This window comes from Saccopteryx leptura, chromosome 3 (assembly GCF_036850995.1).
Source record: "Saccopteryx leptura isolate mSacLep1 chromosome 3, mSacLep1_pri_phased_curated, whole genome shotgun sequence".
Classification (NCBI taxonomy): Eukaryota; Metazoa; Chordata; class Mammalia; order Chiroptera; family Emballonuridae; genus Saccopteryx; species Saccopteryx leptura.
In genome coordinates, this window is record NC_089505.1 from 125789334 (window position 1) to 125804511 (window position 15178).

Consider the following 15178-nt stretch of genomic DNA (forward strand, 5'->3'; position numbering starts at 1 on the left):
TTAAGATTTTATTTATTCATTTTAGAGAAAGGAGAGAGAGAGAGAGGAAAGGTAAGGAGAAGCAGGAATCATCAATTCCCCTATGTGCCTTGACCAGATAGTCCCAGGATTTCGAACTGGTGACCTCAGCTTTTCCAGGTCGACGCTTTTATCCACTGCGCCACCACAGGTCAGGCCTACCAGTTTATTTAAATTATCACTCCCATATTCTTCCTCCTGCCTAAATGGTAAGTGCATTGGTTCTCAAACTTTTTGCTGCACATTGGAATCACCCTGGGGATCTTGAACAGTTCTGATAACTGGCCCCCACGCATACATTCTGTTGTTGGTATGGGGTATCCCATGGGCATTAGGAGTTTTACATTTCCTGGCGATTCTCCTGTGCAGCAAAGCCTGGGCACCACTTGCTAAGTGCCATTTTCAGGTGGGCTGTTAGCTCAGAAGACTTAATTTTTTCTTTATACCATATATACCATATATAGGGAGACAGCTAGTGTTCCACTCATAGGGAACTTCAGAGGAAGTGAGGGGCCTGGGGAGGGAGCAGAGCACAGTCTGGGAGGCGCCTACAGTTGGGGGGGGCAGACCCGCTCTTCATCAGGATTAGGTAATGTTACCATGTGCCACTACTCACATAATCAAGTAAAGTTAATTTTATTAATGCAGTTTGTTTAACTCAGTATATCCAAAATATTACCATTTTAACATGTCAGTATAAAGATTTATTAATGAGATAGTTCATGGTTTTTTGTTTTTGTTTTTTTGCACCAAGTCTTTAATATCTAGGGTGTTTTTTATACTTTGAACTAATTGAATATACGCTGAATAGCCACTTGTGACTAGTAACTACCAAACTGGACAGCACAGGTCTAGATTATCTTTTCAGAATTGAGTTGTCTGTGCATAGGTATGTTTAAAGTAGATTGTACAAATTATTTTTGGATCCCAGGCTCTTTTTCCAGAACATTTTTGTGCACATACTTTTTGTTTTCATTAGTATGTATTCATTAATTTCTTGTCAGACTTTAAAAACAGGTTTATTGATACATCATTTATGTACCATAAAGTTCACTAAAGTTTACATGTTTTTAGTGTATTTACAAAGTTGTGCAGCCATCACCATAATCTGATTTTAGCACATTTTATCACCCCCAAGAGAAATACCACACCTGTTCCGCAGTCGTTCCCTGTATCTCTCACCTCTTCCGGGCCCTGCCACTGCTTGTCTACTTGCTGTCTTCAGATTTGCCTATTTTGGACATTTCATATAAAAAGGTTCATAAATATGTAGTCTTTCATGACTGGCTTCTTTCACTTAGCATAAGGATTTAATTCTTTTTTATTGCTAAATAATATTTCATTGAATGGATGTACTACATTTTGTTTATCCATTCATCAGTTGATGAATAATTGGGTTGTTTTCACTTTGGGGCCATTATGAATACTGCTGCTGTGAACATTTGCCTATAATGTTTTTGTATCAATATGTATTTTCTTTCTCTTAAGTATATACCTAAGAGTGCTATTTCTGGGTCATATGCCAACTCTATGTATAACTTTTTAAGAAACTCCTAAACTGTTTCCCAAAGCAGCCATACCATTTTACTTTCCCGCTTACAATGTATACGGGGTCTACACTCTCACCAACCTTTATGATTATGTCCTTTTGATTATAGCCATTCTCATTGTTGTATCTCATTGTGGTTTTCATTTGCATTTCCCTGGGGAATAATAATGTTGAGCATCTTCTCATGTGCTTATTAACATTCATATGTCATCTTTGGAGAAATGTCTGTTCAAATTCTTTGCCCACTTTTTAGTTGTTTATCTTAATATTGAGTTGTAAGAATGATTTTACATATTCTGGATACAAGTGCTTGTGACGAATATGGTTTACAGGTTTTTCTTCAAGTCTCTGAGTCGTCTTTCACTTTCTTGATACAATTCTCCTTAGAAGCATGCAACTTTTAAAATTTGATGAAGTCCAACTTATCAGTCTTCCATTTATTGTGCCTTTGGTGGCTTTTTTAGAAATCATTGCCTAATCCAAGATCACTAGGATTTATTCCTGTGTTTTCTTCTAAGAGTTTTATAGTTTTAGCTCTTACATTTAGGTCTATGATCTGCTTTGAATTACTCTTTGTAGTGTCATGTAAGGGGTCCAATATATATACTGCTCACAAAATTTAGGAGATATTTTATAGCTTCATATTCATTTTGAAATATTTTCTAATTTTTGTGAGCAGTATGTTTTTTTACATATGGATATCCAGTCATCCCAGCTGTATTTGTTGAATCTCATCAAACTTGAATTAGAAATTTTCTTTCATCATGTTGTTTCTTTCATATATTAAGTTTATAGGTACTTAATAGTTTTCTCTAGACTGCATTGCCTCATTAGAAAGATGGGGATATAGTTCGTGTATTTTGAGGGGGTGGGGCAGGCATGGCCTTAAAAATACTGGAGTCTGTAATTCTGATCAAAAGTCTTCCCAAATTATGTGGTGCTGATGTTTTTGAAATCTGTCATACTTCTAGATCTCAGCCATGCTAGTAGGTTCAGAGAAGAGAGTAGCCACTATATTAAGGACTGAGGCACCTATAACTAGATAAACATATGGTATAATTTAAGTAGGAAATAGGATTAGACCATTTCTTTGTTTCATTAACATGGTTCTTATTGAATTCAGTTGAATCTCTGGTTCAGTAACACTTGAGATTTAGCTTTGCTGACCCCAGTAAAATGTAACTTGTGGTTTACTTACAAAACAGAAACAACAACAGAAAGGTGGAAGGAAGTGGAGAGCAGGGTATGTGTAAGCCTTTTTAAGTAATAGAACAAAATCCCTAAAGTTCATGATGGGAATGGATTGACAGTAAGGCATTTATTAGTCTATGGGTTTATGTAGATTTGACTCTGCCTTAAAAGACAAACCACAATAGTAGTAAAAATTATAAACCCAAATTTAAAACACCCTCTAAATAGCATGCATCATTAATCAAGAACATTTTGGGGTAGAGGGAATGGTGAGATATTTATTTAAAATTATATTAGAAGTGGTGATTTTCTTAGATAATGTAATATATGAGTGATCTATTGCTGCATTAATGAGTCACCCAAAACTGAGTATCTTAAAATAGCAACAGTAATTTGTTTTGCTCACTAATCTGCAATTTAGGTAGGCCTCATGACTTGTTTCTGCTTTATGCAGTATCACCTATGGTGGCTTGATTGGGGGTGGGGGCCAGAGGATCCACTTTCAAGACTCACTCACAAACCTGGGAAGTTGTCTGGGACCCTGGGTTCTTCTTCATACAGTCCTCTTCACTACACTCGGGGTTTCTTACCGTGTGGTAACTGGGTTTTAAGAAATCAAGTTAGAAGGCTTTGGTATTTCCATGACCTAGTCTCAGAGGTCACCTGTAGTCACTTCTGTACTTACTAGTAAAGACAGTTACCAGATACAAAGACCCACCTGGGTTCAAGGGTAGAGGCCAAGAACTCTACCTCATATTGGAGCCATATTTTGGAAAATTTAATCTACCATATGTATATAATATTACTAAAAAATGTTTTTCCATTGATTTGAGTGGAGGGAAGGAAGTGGGGGGAATGGAGAGGAGGAGAGAAAGCATCAACCGTTTGTTCACTTAGTTGCATTTAGTTATGCATGCATTGATTGTTTCTCATATGTGCTCTGAGCCACCTGGTCAGGGCTGGAAAAATCAGTTGTTAATGTTTAGAAATTAAAAGTGGGAAGATAAAAGTAAATTAAAATATCATTGGAGCAAGAAACTTAATTTCTTTTATTCTCAATTTATTTTTAGCAGATTGTATTAAGAATTCGTGAAACATTGGTATTTTAAATATATAGTTAATTCAGGTTAATTCATTTGTGCAAACAAAGGGGGAAATCCCAACAAGAATGATTTAGATATAAAAATGCAGTTACTCAGGCCCTGGTCGGTTGGCTTAGTAGATAGAGCATCAGCCAGCATGCAGACGTCCTGGTTCCATCTCCAGTCAAGGCACACACAAGAAATGACTATCTGCTTCTCTTCTCCTCCCTCTCCCCTTTCTCTCTCTCCCTTCTCTCTCCTCCATCTCACAGCCTTTTGCTTGGTTGGTCCGAGTGTCAGCCTTAAGTGCTGAGGATAGCTTGGTTGATTTGAGCATTGGCTCCAGAGAGGGCACATGCAGGAGACTCTCTCACTATCTCCCCTCTTCTCACTTAAAAAAAAAAATGCAGTTACTCTCAGAGATATACAAATTACATGCAGTGTCGGAGGTTGCCAGGACCACCCTGGTTTGGTGATTTGCTTGGAGGACTCACAGGACACAGTGTATTAGTTGTACCCATAGCTACAATTTATTATAGCAAAATCAGCAAAGGTACAGGCACAGGGGCAAAACCCAGAGGAAGCCTGCGCAAGCTTCTAAGAGCCTTCTTCTAATGGAGTCATACAGGATGTGCTTAATTCCTCCAGAAACAAATTGTGACAACACATGTGAAATGTTGTTCACCAGAGAAACTCATTAGAGATTCGACACCCACGGTTTGTTATTGTTTTCAACACCCAAGGTTTTTATTGGAGGCTTGTCATGTAAGCACTCTCTACTTAGCATTTCCTAAGATTCCAAACTTCCAGAAGGAAAGCAGGTGTTCAGAATAAACCATCATGCTCACTTAAACAGTGTAGGCAACAGTGAGCCACCTTACAGTTGGAATAGTGGGAGCCCTCCTGAAATCCAGTTTCCTGGACACCAGTTTCATAGCAGGCCTTTCTAAAATTAGGTTTTTTAGGCCTGTTAACATTGATTCTTTCTTGCACATGTTCTTAGAAAAATAAAAGCATCCCCAAATCTTGAAGTTGCTCTTGCTTGACTCTTCAATATGTAGATTTTTTTTTCTAAGACTGAGTGAGAGATGGACAGACAACGGACAGGAAGGGAGAGAGATGAGGAATATCAACTCCTACTTGTGATACTGATTGAGTCTCATACATACCTTGACCAGGGGGCTCCAGCTTCACCAGTGACCCCTTGCTCAAGCCATTGACCTTGGGCTTTAAGCCAGAGACCTTTGGGTTCAAGCCAGTGACCATGGGGTCATATCTATGGTCCCATGCTCAAGCCAGTGACCCAGTGCTCAAGCTGGTGAGCCTGCGCTCAAACTGGTTGAGCCTGTGCTCAAGCCAGGGACCTCAGGCTTTGAACCAGGTCCTCAGTGTTCCAGGTCAACACTCTGTCCACTGCGCCACTGCCTGGTCAGGCTGTAGATTTCTGAGTAAGCTTAGTATTCAAAGTAAGAAAAAGTTTACCAATAAATGAGATAAAACTTAGCCATTATATTTAAAACCAAGATCAACTTTTGGTTTCTATTAAAACTTGAAAACTTCTGGATTTCAACTTTCATTAGTTTTATTTAAAGTTAAACATATTGTCTAAATAATACTAGTACGTGGGTTCTAGTTATAGGAACAATAATATGTTGGTAACTTTCCACCACCTTCTTCCTCAAATATATTTTTAGAAAGGCAAGACAAAATAGCATATTAGGCCTGACCTGTGGTGGCACAGTGGGATAGAGCATCGACCTAGAACACTGAGGTCGCCAGTTCAAAACCTGGGGCTTGCCTGATCAAGGCACATATGAGAGTTGATGCTTCCTGCTCCTCCCCCTTGTCTCTCTCTCTCTCTCTCTTTCTCCCTCTCCCTCTCTCCTCTCTGAAAATTGAATACATAAAGTCTTGAAAAAAATAATAGCATATTAGTTAAGAGCATGAATACTGGAACTAGCTGTATGGGAATTATGCCTTGTCACATTCTCTCTGTCTCAATTTTCTCATCTGTCCAATGGGGATAAGATAGTACCTATCTTATAGAGTTGTTGATGGAATTAAGTGGATTAATATAGTAAAATACCTGCCAGGTAGTGTTTAGCCCTTATATCATCATTCCATGAATATAGTGGTTATGTCTACTGAAAGAAAAAATCAGACCATCTATTTAGAAAAATATTAGAATAATTCTTGGATCAGCAGTTGGAATATGGGAAATAGTGTCTAGCCTGAGTTTTTAAAGGTAGAGTATACAATTGTCATAGCTTTGAAGTACAGTAAGAGTTTGGGAAATTTCCTATAAAATTGAGCCCAAAAATAATGTTCCATAGGATATTTCTACAGTGAACTTAATTAAAGGCCTGGACGGAAAAATAATTGCCTTGCTCTTGGTGTTGGTTGTTGTGTAGCCAGTGATGGAATTATGTTTGTCTTGGAATGTACAAATGAAATGAAAATCTTAATGGAAGCAGAGAAATAGTTTCTAACATTGTTACTTACCTGGTAAAATAAGCTTTCTTAGGGAAGAAAGTACACCAAGGAGTTGCTTAAATGAGAGAATGAAGTTAATATTTTTAACATTTCTCCTTAAGGACCAGTGTAATGCGGAGAAGCACGCAGATGGAATGATAGTAAGTTTAATCTAATCTTTTTGTTTCCCTTTACTTCTGCAGAGTGTTATAACCAATCAGGTCAGGAGAAGCTGAATTTCTACTTCTTTTTCAACACAAATTCTTCTTTTCACCTACTCACTGCTTTTTGTTGTTAGCTTGCAATTTTCCTTGAGCTCCTAAAGTTGGCCATCTTTCAGCAATCATTTGGAGGGGAAATGTCGATCTTAAAATTTCTAAGTGTCGGTCCAGATTGAATCACTTTGCATGTGTTAACTTGAAGGATTAATCATGGTATGATTACGCAGCTTTTATGACTAAATAAGGCATAACTCACAATGCTACATTTCTTGTCAACTTTTTTCTTAGATGAATGTAGAGAGGAAGGCTATATTGAAACACATCTTAATCTGTTTAAATATGTTTATGGGTTTCTATTATTGTATTAAACAGCATTACTACTGTAGTATATAAATTGCATTTTTGTTGGAACATGAGTTCTTTTAATTACAGACATTTTCTTATTCTTTCCTCCTCCCTGGCTTTTTACTCTTCCTTTATATTCAACTTCGCTGGAAATTAAAGTTAGAGTTTGAAGGTTTGTCATTTGAGCAACCTTGTTTTTATCGCAACTGAGTGACTTCTGTTCAGACTATTTCTGAAGCACTTTTTTTTCTTGTCCTGAGACTTTACAAATGACAGCTTATCTAGAATCTTATTTTATAAATCTTCAAAACCATCTCATGATTATACTTGAAAGGATGAGCATGTTATTTTTATATTTGGTTTAAAATGAAAAAAGTTAAATATCCATGATTTTTGCATATATCTTAAGAAAGTGGAAATAAGAGAAGTGTTTTTAAAATTTGAATTAAACACATTAAAATATTTCTTTTTTCACAGTGTGAGTTTAGAGTTTGAGCCATGATAATATAATAAAATTATGTGATATAAATATAATGCAATATAATTGCTCTTCCTGACATATTAAATAAGTTTGTAAGCCTTATGGAAAAAGACTGTATATATTGTCTAGCTTTCATGGTCCCCAAAGACCCTAAGGAAAATTGTTAGCCATTATTTTCCCTCCAGCCAATTAGTTACTTTTTCTTTCTTTTTTTTGGACAGAGACAGAGAGTGGGTCAGAGAGAGGGACAGACAGGAAGGGAGAGATATAAGTATCAATTCTTTGTTGCGGTACCATAGTTGTTCATTGATTGCTTTCTCATATGTGCCTTACTCAGGGGGCTACAGCAGACTAAGTGGCCCCTTGCTCAAGCCAGCAACCTTGGGCTCAAGCTGGTGAGCCTTGCTCAAATCAGATGAGCCTGCACTCAAGCTGGTGACCTCGGGGTTTCGAACCTGGGTCCTCCGCATCCCAGTCCGGTGCTCTATCCACTGCCCCATCACCTGGTCAGACTTTTTCTTTTGCTAAAATACAGTTTTATAAAGCATACCAAAATGTTTGGTCAATTTGCATTTAAAAGACCTAGAAAGTATGTGCTTATAGAAAATCTAAACTTGTAGAAAACAAACATATTTGAATCATTTGGTCAAGAACGAAAGCATTTTTTCTTACGAGTTTTTACTTTGGAAAAAAAGAAAGGATTAAGGAATTTAGGGCCTTTGACCCAGACTGCTAGGAACCCAGCCCTGCTATTCACTAGCTGTGACCTTAGTCAAGTTACTAACCTAAGAGTCTTAGTTTCCTGTATACAGAAAAATGACTAGTTCTACCTCAGAGGGTTTTCGCAAGGTATAGAGTGAGTATATAATACTCCATAAATGTTAGCTATTCATGCATATATGTATATATAATATATTATATATTGTATTGCATGAATTTTGCTAATGTCACAACAGTTTAGGGCTATGGATTATCATTTGTGTATTTCTTTTTTTTTTTTTTTTTTTTTTTTCATTTTTCTGAAGCTGGAAACAGGGAGAGACAGTCAGACAGACTCCCGCATGCGCCCGACCGGGATCCACCCGGCACGCCCACCATGGGGCGGCGCTCTGCCCACCAGGGGGCGATGCTCTGCCCATCCTGGGCGTCGCCATATTGCGACCAGAGCCACTCTAGCGCCTGGGGCAGAGGCCAAGGAGCCATCCCCAGCGCCCGGGCCATCTTTGCTCCAATGGAGCCTTGGCTGCGGGAGGGGAAGAGAGAGACAGAGAGGAAAGCGCGGCGGAGGGGTGGAGAAGCAAATGGGCGCTTCTCCTGTGTGCCCTGGCCGGGAATCGAACCCGGGTCCTCCGCACGCTAGGCCGACGCTCTACCGCTGAGCCAACCGGCCAGGGCCATCATTTGTGTATTTCTTACACTGTGCAAATTCATTTTTTTTTTCTGAAGTTGGAAACGGGGAGGCAGTCAGACAGACTCCCGCATGCGCCCGACCGAGATCCACCCGGCACACCCACCAGGGGGCGATGCTCTGTTGCAATCAGAGCCATTCTAGCGCCTGAAGCAGAGGCCATAGAGCCATCCTCAGCGCCCGGGCCAACTTTGCTCCAATGGAGCCCTGGCTGTGGGAGGGGAAGAGAGAGACTGAGAGGAAGGAGAGGGGGAGGGGGGGAGAAGCAGATGGGCGCCCCTGTGTGCCCTGGCCAGGAATCGAACCCGGGACTCCTGCACGCCAGGCCGACGCTCTACCACCGAGCCAACCAGCCAGGGCCTGCAAATTCATTTCAAAGCAAGTTGTAGAATGTAATTTGAAATATTTTAGCCTGAGGTTGATTGAACGATTACTGTAGATAAGTGTAGAATAGTTATATTTTCTGTTAACAACAGTAGCAAAAGATATTGAGTACTTTTAATATACATGCAAAAATGTATAATAAAAATATTTTCTTTGGTTGACAAGCCTAATCTTAAAACATTTCATCTGGAAAACAAAAGATTCCATTCAAAAGATAGAATTCTGGTCCCTTTTCCAAAGTTGTTTTATTTCTTGGTCTCTGCAGTAATTTTTCTTATATAATGGATGAGGATAAGGAGGTGATATATTCTTGTTTCTGTGGATCAAAGTATTAATGGTGGGATTTTGCCTTTATAAAGTACTTTGAAGTCCTTTAGAGAAAACCACTATTTAAAAAAAAAATTATTATAAGAACAGTTCTTGACCTTGTTGAGACTTATTTAGTTATTATGGGTAATAATCAGAAAGCCCTTAGCGATCATATAATGCAGACATTTTTTCATTGTACAGACGGGGAAAGTAGGGCCCACAGCAGGTAAGAGATTTGCCAAGTCCTTGTAGAGCAAGGATTCTAAGGAATTAAAATCCCAAGCCTCTATTTTTGTGCTTCTAATCCTTTAAAACTTTCCCATTTCACTTTACTAGGATTGTTTTGTTTTTAATTAGTGATTGTTTTCAGGATTCCTTCTCTAAGTGGCCTTTGTTTTCCAGTCAGAATATTTATGGCAGGTAGACTGTTGTAGTGACAAGACTCAGAAATCTTGTGTTCAGATCACTTGATATAAAAGCTCTGGTTTAATTGTTATAAAATGTTTATGCAGAGTGTTTATGCATAAAAATTATGCAATTAAAAAAATTAGACTTTAAATGAGAATGCTACAAAAATGTTGCCATTATCATTTCCATGGTTAGGTGCTTTTAATTAGCTGTGAATACTTTGGGGCTCATTCTTCATCAAAGCATTTCTCTCCTAATTTCAGTATTTTCTATTATAAGTACTACCTGATAGATATTTGAAGTTTAGTCTCCCAGATCAAGAAAAGCTAAAGAACTTTTTATTTCATGGGTTTTGCCGGGTAGAACCTTTTCTAAGTGGTAGGTCTAAACTTTATTCTGGCGAAGACCTTTGCTTAAAATCCTCTCTTCATGTAAAAATGCATCAGTAAGCTGTGGAGTCTGTTTTTAAAATGTTGTCATGCTGGCAGAATAATTTCTTGGCTTGGAATCAGAGAAACCCAAACAGTTTTTTTCCTCCAAATTATAGCTACATGTTTGTTTTTCAAATCCTAAAGAAGAAAAAAAAATCTTCTTTCCCACATACCCCCAAATAGAAGATACACGTCTCTGCCTTTAGCGACTGTAAAACTAGAGGCCCGTCCTGCTCATCGATGTGCGGGATGGGAAGGGAAGATGAGATCCTACTGATGCACGGACGTGAACTCATCACCGGGGTAGTGTTATTAATGCCAAAGCCAGATAGCACTTCTCTATCTTGGATGGAGACACAGTATTTGTGGTGAATCAAAAATTTAAGGAGCTCTGAACTGAATTGAGAGGTTATTCTTTTGGCCTCCTGAAATCTTCCCACACCATTTTACAACTCTTTCCAAGTTTTTCCATTTAGCTTTACCTTCCTGTATGGCAGAGATTTTTTCTTTTCCCCTCCTTTCTGTGCTTTTTAAAAACAATGAAAAGAAACTCTTAGACTTCTATATAGAAAAGCTGTTTCATTTCCTCTGTGTTTTGATCAACATATCTGTATAGCTACTCTTAGGACTCTGCTGTCAGCAGTGTGGGCCATTTCATACAGTTGGGAGGGTCAGAGCTGGAAGGATATTTAATTAATAATAATGGCCTGAGCAGGCAGTGGCACAGTGGATAGAACGTCGGACTGGGATGCGGAGGACCCAGGTTTGAGACCCCGAGGTCTCCAGCTTGAGTGCGGGCTCATCTGGTTTGAGCAAAGCTCACCAGCTTGGACCCAAGGTCGCTGGCTCGAGCAAGGGATTACTCGGTCTGCTGAAGGCCCGTGGTCAAGGCACATACGAGAAAGCAATTGGTGAACAACTAAGGTGTCGCATCGAAAAACTGATGATTGATGCTTCTCATCTCTCTCCCTTCCTGTCTGTCCCTATCTGTCCCTCTCTCTGACTCTCTCTCTGCCACAAAAAAATAAATAAAAATAACTGTACTGTGCTTCTTTACCTCAGAGTACTATTAATCCTGTAGATGCAGTATATCAACCTGGCCCCTTGGAACCTGTGACCAACACGATGCCTTCCCAGACTGTCTTACCTCCAGGTACAGTATCTGGAAAGCTGTTTCACACAGTCATTGCAGAGAACAAAACTTAATTTGTATGATAGTTGTAATAGTCTTGGAGGGCTCTTTTTATTTTAATAAGTGAAAATAAGTATATATATATGTGTGTGTGTGTGTGTGTAATTAAAAATGAACTGGAAAAAGATGATAGTATTTTTTGATATTGGGACTTTTTAAGTACAATGAATGAAAGGGCTTTTGGTTTTCAAAGTAAGATGGAAACAGACATGGTTACTAAGACCTGGATAAGCTGATGGGACAGAATCCTGTGGCTCAGGATTTACGGCCAGCAGGGAAAACAGTATATCTTGATCTGCTTCAAGAGAACTCAGGAATGTTCTATTTTGGAATATTCTTTATAGTTCTGAACAATACAAATGGTTTATTCATGGTAGACTTTTAAGATAATGAGAAAGGGAAAAATGAAATTTGTGATGTCTATCAACTGAATAGACTCATGCATTATTAAGTATAGAGTAATAAAGAGCATTTTTAGAAAACTGGCAGAGGAGGGCTTAGGGCCAACATGCAACAACACTGATTCCTTTACTTTTTTGTTGCCTCCAACGTGTCTTGTGTTTTCACTGATGACGTAGTTCAGTCAGAAATTGTACTGGAAGAAAGAAAAGTCTGTTTGAAAATACTTGTGATTGATAAATAAATAAATGTACTTGTAGATATGTGAACTTTTCTTGTGAATTTTTCTATATTCTTAAAAGAATGCGCTAATATCTCTCATGGACTAAAAAGGAGATACTGTGCCCCATTTCAGATTGTATGTGGTGTGACGCTTTGAAACACTTCATCATTAGAAATGTTTAGTGGTTTTACAGAGTAGTTGTACTGAGGTGTTCTCCTGCCATGACTGGTCTCCTGATAGCCTGCCGAGGGTCTTGAGTTTAGAGGGGACGATACGTCAGAAAGGAGGAGTAGCATGGAACTTAACTTAATGGAATAGAGCTTTAGGAATTACTGCTCTTTCGGCTTTTGAGTGTCACTTACTTGCAGTTAATAGTGTTATGTTTGGGCTATTTCCCTAACATTTCACATGTTCTAATCTAGAACCTGCTCAGTTGTGTAAGTCAGAGCAGCGTCCGTCTTCCCTACCGGTTGGACCTGTATTAGCTACCTTGGGACATCAGACTCCAACACCAAATAGTACAGGTACAGATTTATATAATTCCTTCACTTCTCATAACTCCCCATTTACATTTAAGATTTATTTTTGATTACTAATGGAGTAAAGGTTGAAGAAATGTGTTTTATCTTTGTTGGAAATACGGATTTACCTTCTAATTTCTTATGTGAAGTGGTTAATTTTGTGATTGAACCAGACACTGTAGTAATAATTATAATTTAAATAAGATAGAATATTGCAGGATTTTGTTCTTTTATTTACTGTATAGTTTATTTTAAAAACTGACTTAAAAAAATTTGCTCAAGTTAGACTTTAGGGCCTGACCAGGCAGTGGTGCAGTGAACAGAGCATCAGCGTAGGACACTGAGGACCCACGTTTGAAACCCCAAGGTCGCCAGCTTGAGTGGGGGCTCATAGACATGACCCCAAGGTTGCTGGCTTGAGTAAGGGGTCACTGGCTCAGCTGGAGCCCCTGGTCAAGGCACATAGGAGAAAGCAATCAATGAACAACTAAAGTGCTGCAACTACAGTTGATGCTTCTCATCTCTCTCCCTTCCTGTCTGTCTGTCTGTCTCTCTAGCTTAAAAAAAAGTCAGACTTTATGTACTTTCTTAGGAATCGGAATGTGGAAGCACAAAGAACAAAAACTGAAAGTCCTCTTTACTCTTCCCTCTGTCATTTGTGTACATACCAAACTGTATTTTTATTGCTGTTTTTGTTTGAACCTAAATGAGATGTGTTGCTGTGGCTTTCTCTTTTCATCTAGCAGAAAACATTCAGAGAGCTTTCCATGCTCATTCACTTAGGTCTGTAACATTCCTTTTACAGCCACCTGAGCAAGTATTACCTGATTTTCCTCTGGTGGACATTTGGTTGTTTCCAGTATTTTCCTATTATTGGCAAAACTTACGTGAAAAACCCTTGTACAGCAATTGTGTGCATAAGTAGATGCCAAAGGGGCTACATATGAAACCTAACAGCTCAGAGACCGAGGGTAGCCTCATCGGATGGTCTGAACATACGAATTCCAAACTAAAGGCGAATCATGGCAGGTGGTCACATCACAGGCTGGTAGCTTCCTGGACAAAGGTCAGTCTTTGCCTTCAGTGAGCCTGTCATTGTCTTTCAGCATCTAAGATAACATCCCCTTTTTCCGGACCCGCCGGACAGGCAGGGTCACCCACCACATCGGAGCAGGAGACCAGAGAAGCCTCGTGGTTGTCTTGTCCCCCAGCACCTTCTCTGTGTGCTGGGGTTGTTAGCTGGTAGAACTCTCCTGTACCCACCACGGAAAGGAAGCCTGTGTCTCTCAGTTTTACTCTCTAGCCCAGTCTCAGAGATGCCTCTACTTTGCTTTCTCCTGCCTCCCTCATTACCATAATAAATTTCATATAACCCTTTCTACGTCTTCCCTTTTGATTCTGACCTACAAAATAAGCTGTAAAAGTGCCATTCTCTGGAGCATTTTTCAGTCCGTTGAGATTTTGCTTCCTGGCAATTGCCCTCAGTTTGGCTCGAATAAACTCATAAAAATTCTTTAAAGATTTGGACTTTTCTTAAGTCTACACACATCTGTATTTTTTTAGGATAGATTTGTCAGTCTTCCATATTTTTACCAATTTTATAGACCAAAAAGGGATACTTCACTTTAATTTGTTTTCTTAATTTATTTAGACTTATGATCTTTATATTTTCTCTAATTCACAGGGTTGCTGTCAACGGTAGTATTAGATTTATTTCTTTTTTCTTTTTCTTTTCTTTTTTTTTTTTTTTTTTTTTTTTTTTTGGTATTTTTATTAAGCTGGAAACGGGGAGAGACAGTCAGACAGACTCCTGCATGCGCCCGTCCGGGATCCACCCAGCACGCCCACCAGGGGCGACGCTCTGCCCACCAGGGGGCGATGCTCTGCCCCTCCGGGGCGTCGCTCTGCCCAGACCAGAGCCACTCTAGCGCCTGGGGCAGAGGCCAAGGAGCCACCCCCAGCGCCCGGGCCATCTTTGCTCCAATGGAGCCTTGGCTGCGGGAGGGGAAGAGAGAGACAGAGAGGAAGGAGGGGAGGGGGGTGGAGAAGCAAATTGGCACTTCTCCTATGTGCCCTGGCCGGGAATTGAACCTGGGTCCCCCACACGCCAGGCCGACGCTCTGCCACTGAGCCAACCGGCCAGGGCCTAGATTTATTTCTTGTTTTAAAATGAAATAGGTACAGGCTGAGTTACCTGTCAGCCAAGCTCAAGGAAGCACTTAATATTTTGTCTCTGTTACACCTGGAGGCCAGAACCAGAACTACTCCCCAGGAGGCCGGAGGAGCTCCTAGTGGCTCCACAGACTTCTTCCTGGCAGCAGGTTCACTGTGTAACAATGGAAACCTGCCTTGTGATTTTAGCCTGTTTTGGAAGTTGAATTAGTAAAGGTGCTGATGCTTACTTTGCTCTTAATATTTAGCAGCAGCTATTTTCTGAATTTTGAAAGAATTGATTTTTTATTTGAAGCTCTTGGGAAAATATTGATAAGCAATTTGACACTAAGTTAATAAGTTCTGATAACCTACTACCATCGGACCAGCCTG

At 39.5% G+C, this 15178-nt stretch overlaps 1 protein-coding gene across 9 annotated transcripts in view; it reads left to right on the forward strand.

The window, feature by feature from the left end:
• The window catches only part of OSBPL9 (oxysterol binding protein like 9), a 136939-nt gene that overhangs the window by 101793 nt on the left and 19968 nt on the right, over positions 1-15178 (forward strand). For 7 of the 9 annotated variants that reach the window (XM_066376277.1, XM_066376276.1, XM_066376284.1 and 4 more), the window contains 3 exons: positions 6435-6473; positions 11362-11452; positions 12536-12637. In XM_066376277.1, coding sequence (XP_066232374.1) covers positions 6435-6473; positions 11362-11452; positions 12536-12637 — 232 coding nt within the window. The remainder of the gene's footprint in view (positions 1-6434; positions 6474-11361; positions 11453-12535; positions 12638-15178) is intronic. The other 2 variants (XM_066376280.1, XM_066376279.1) reach the window with 1 other exon arrangement.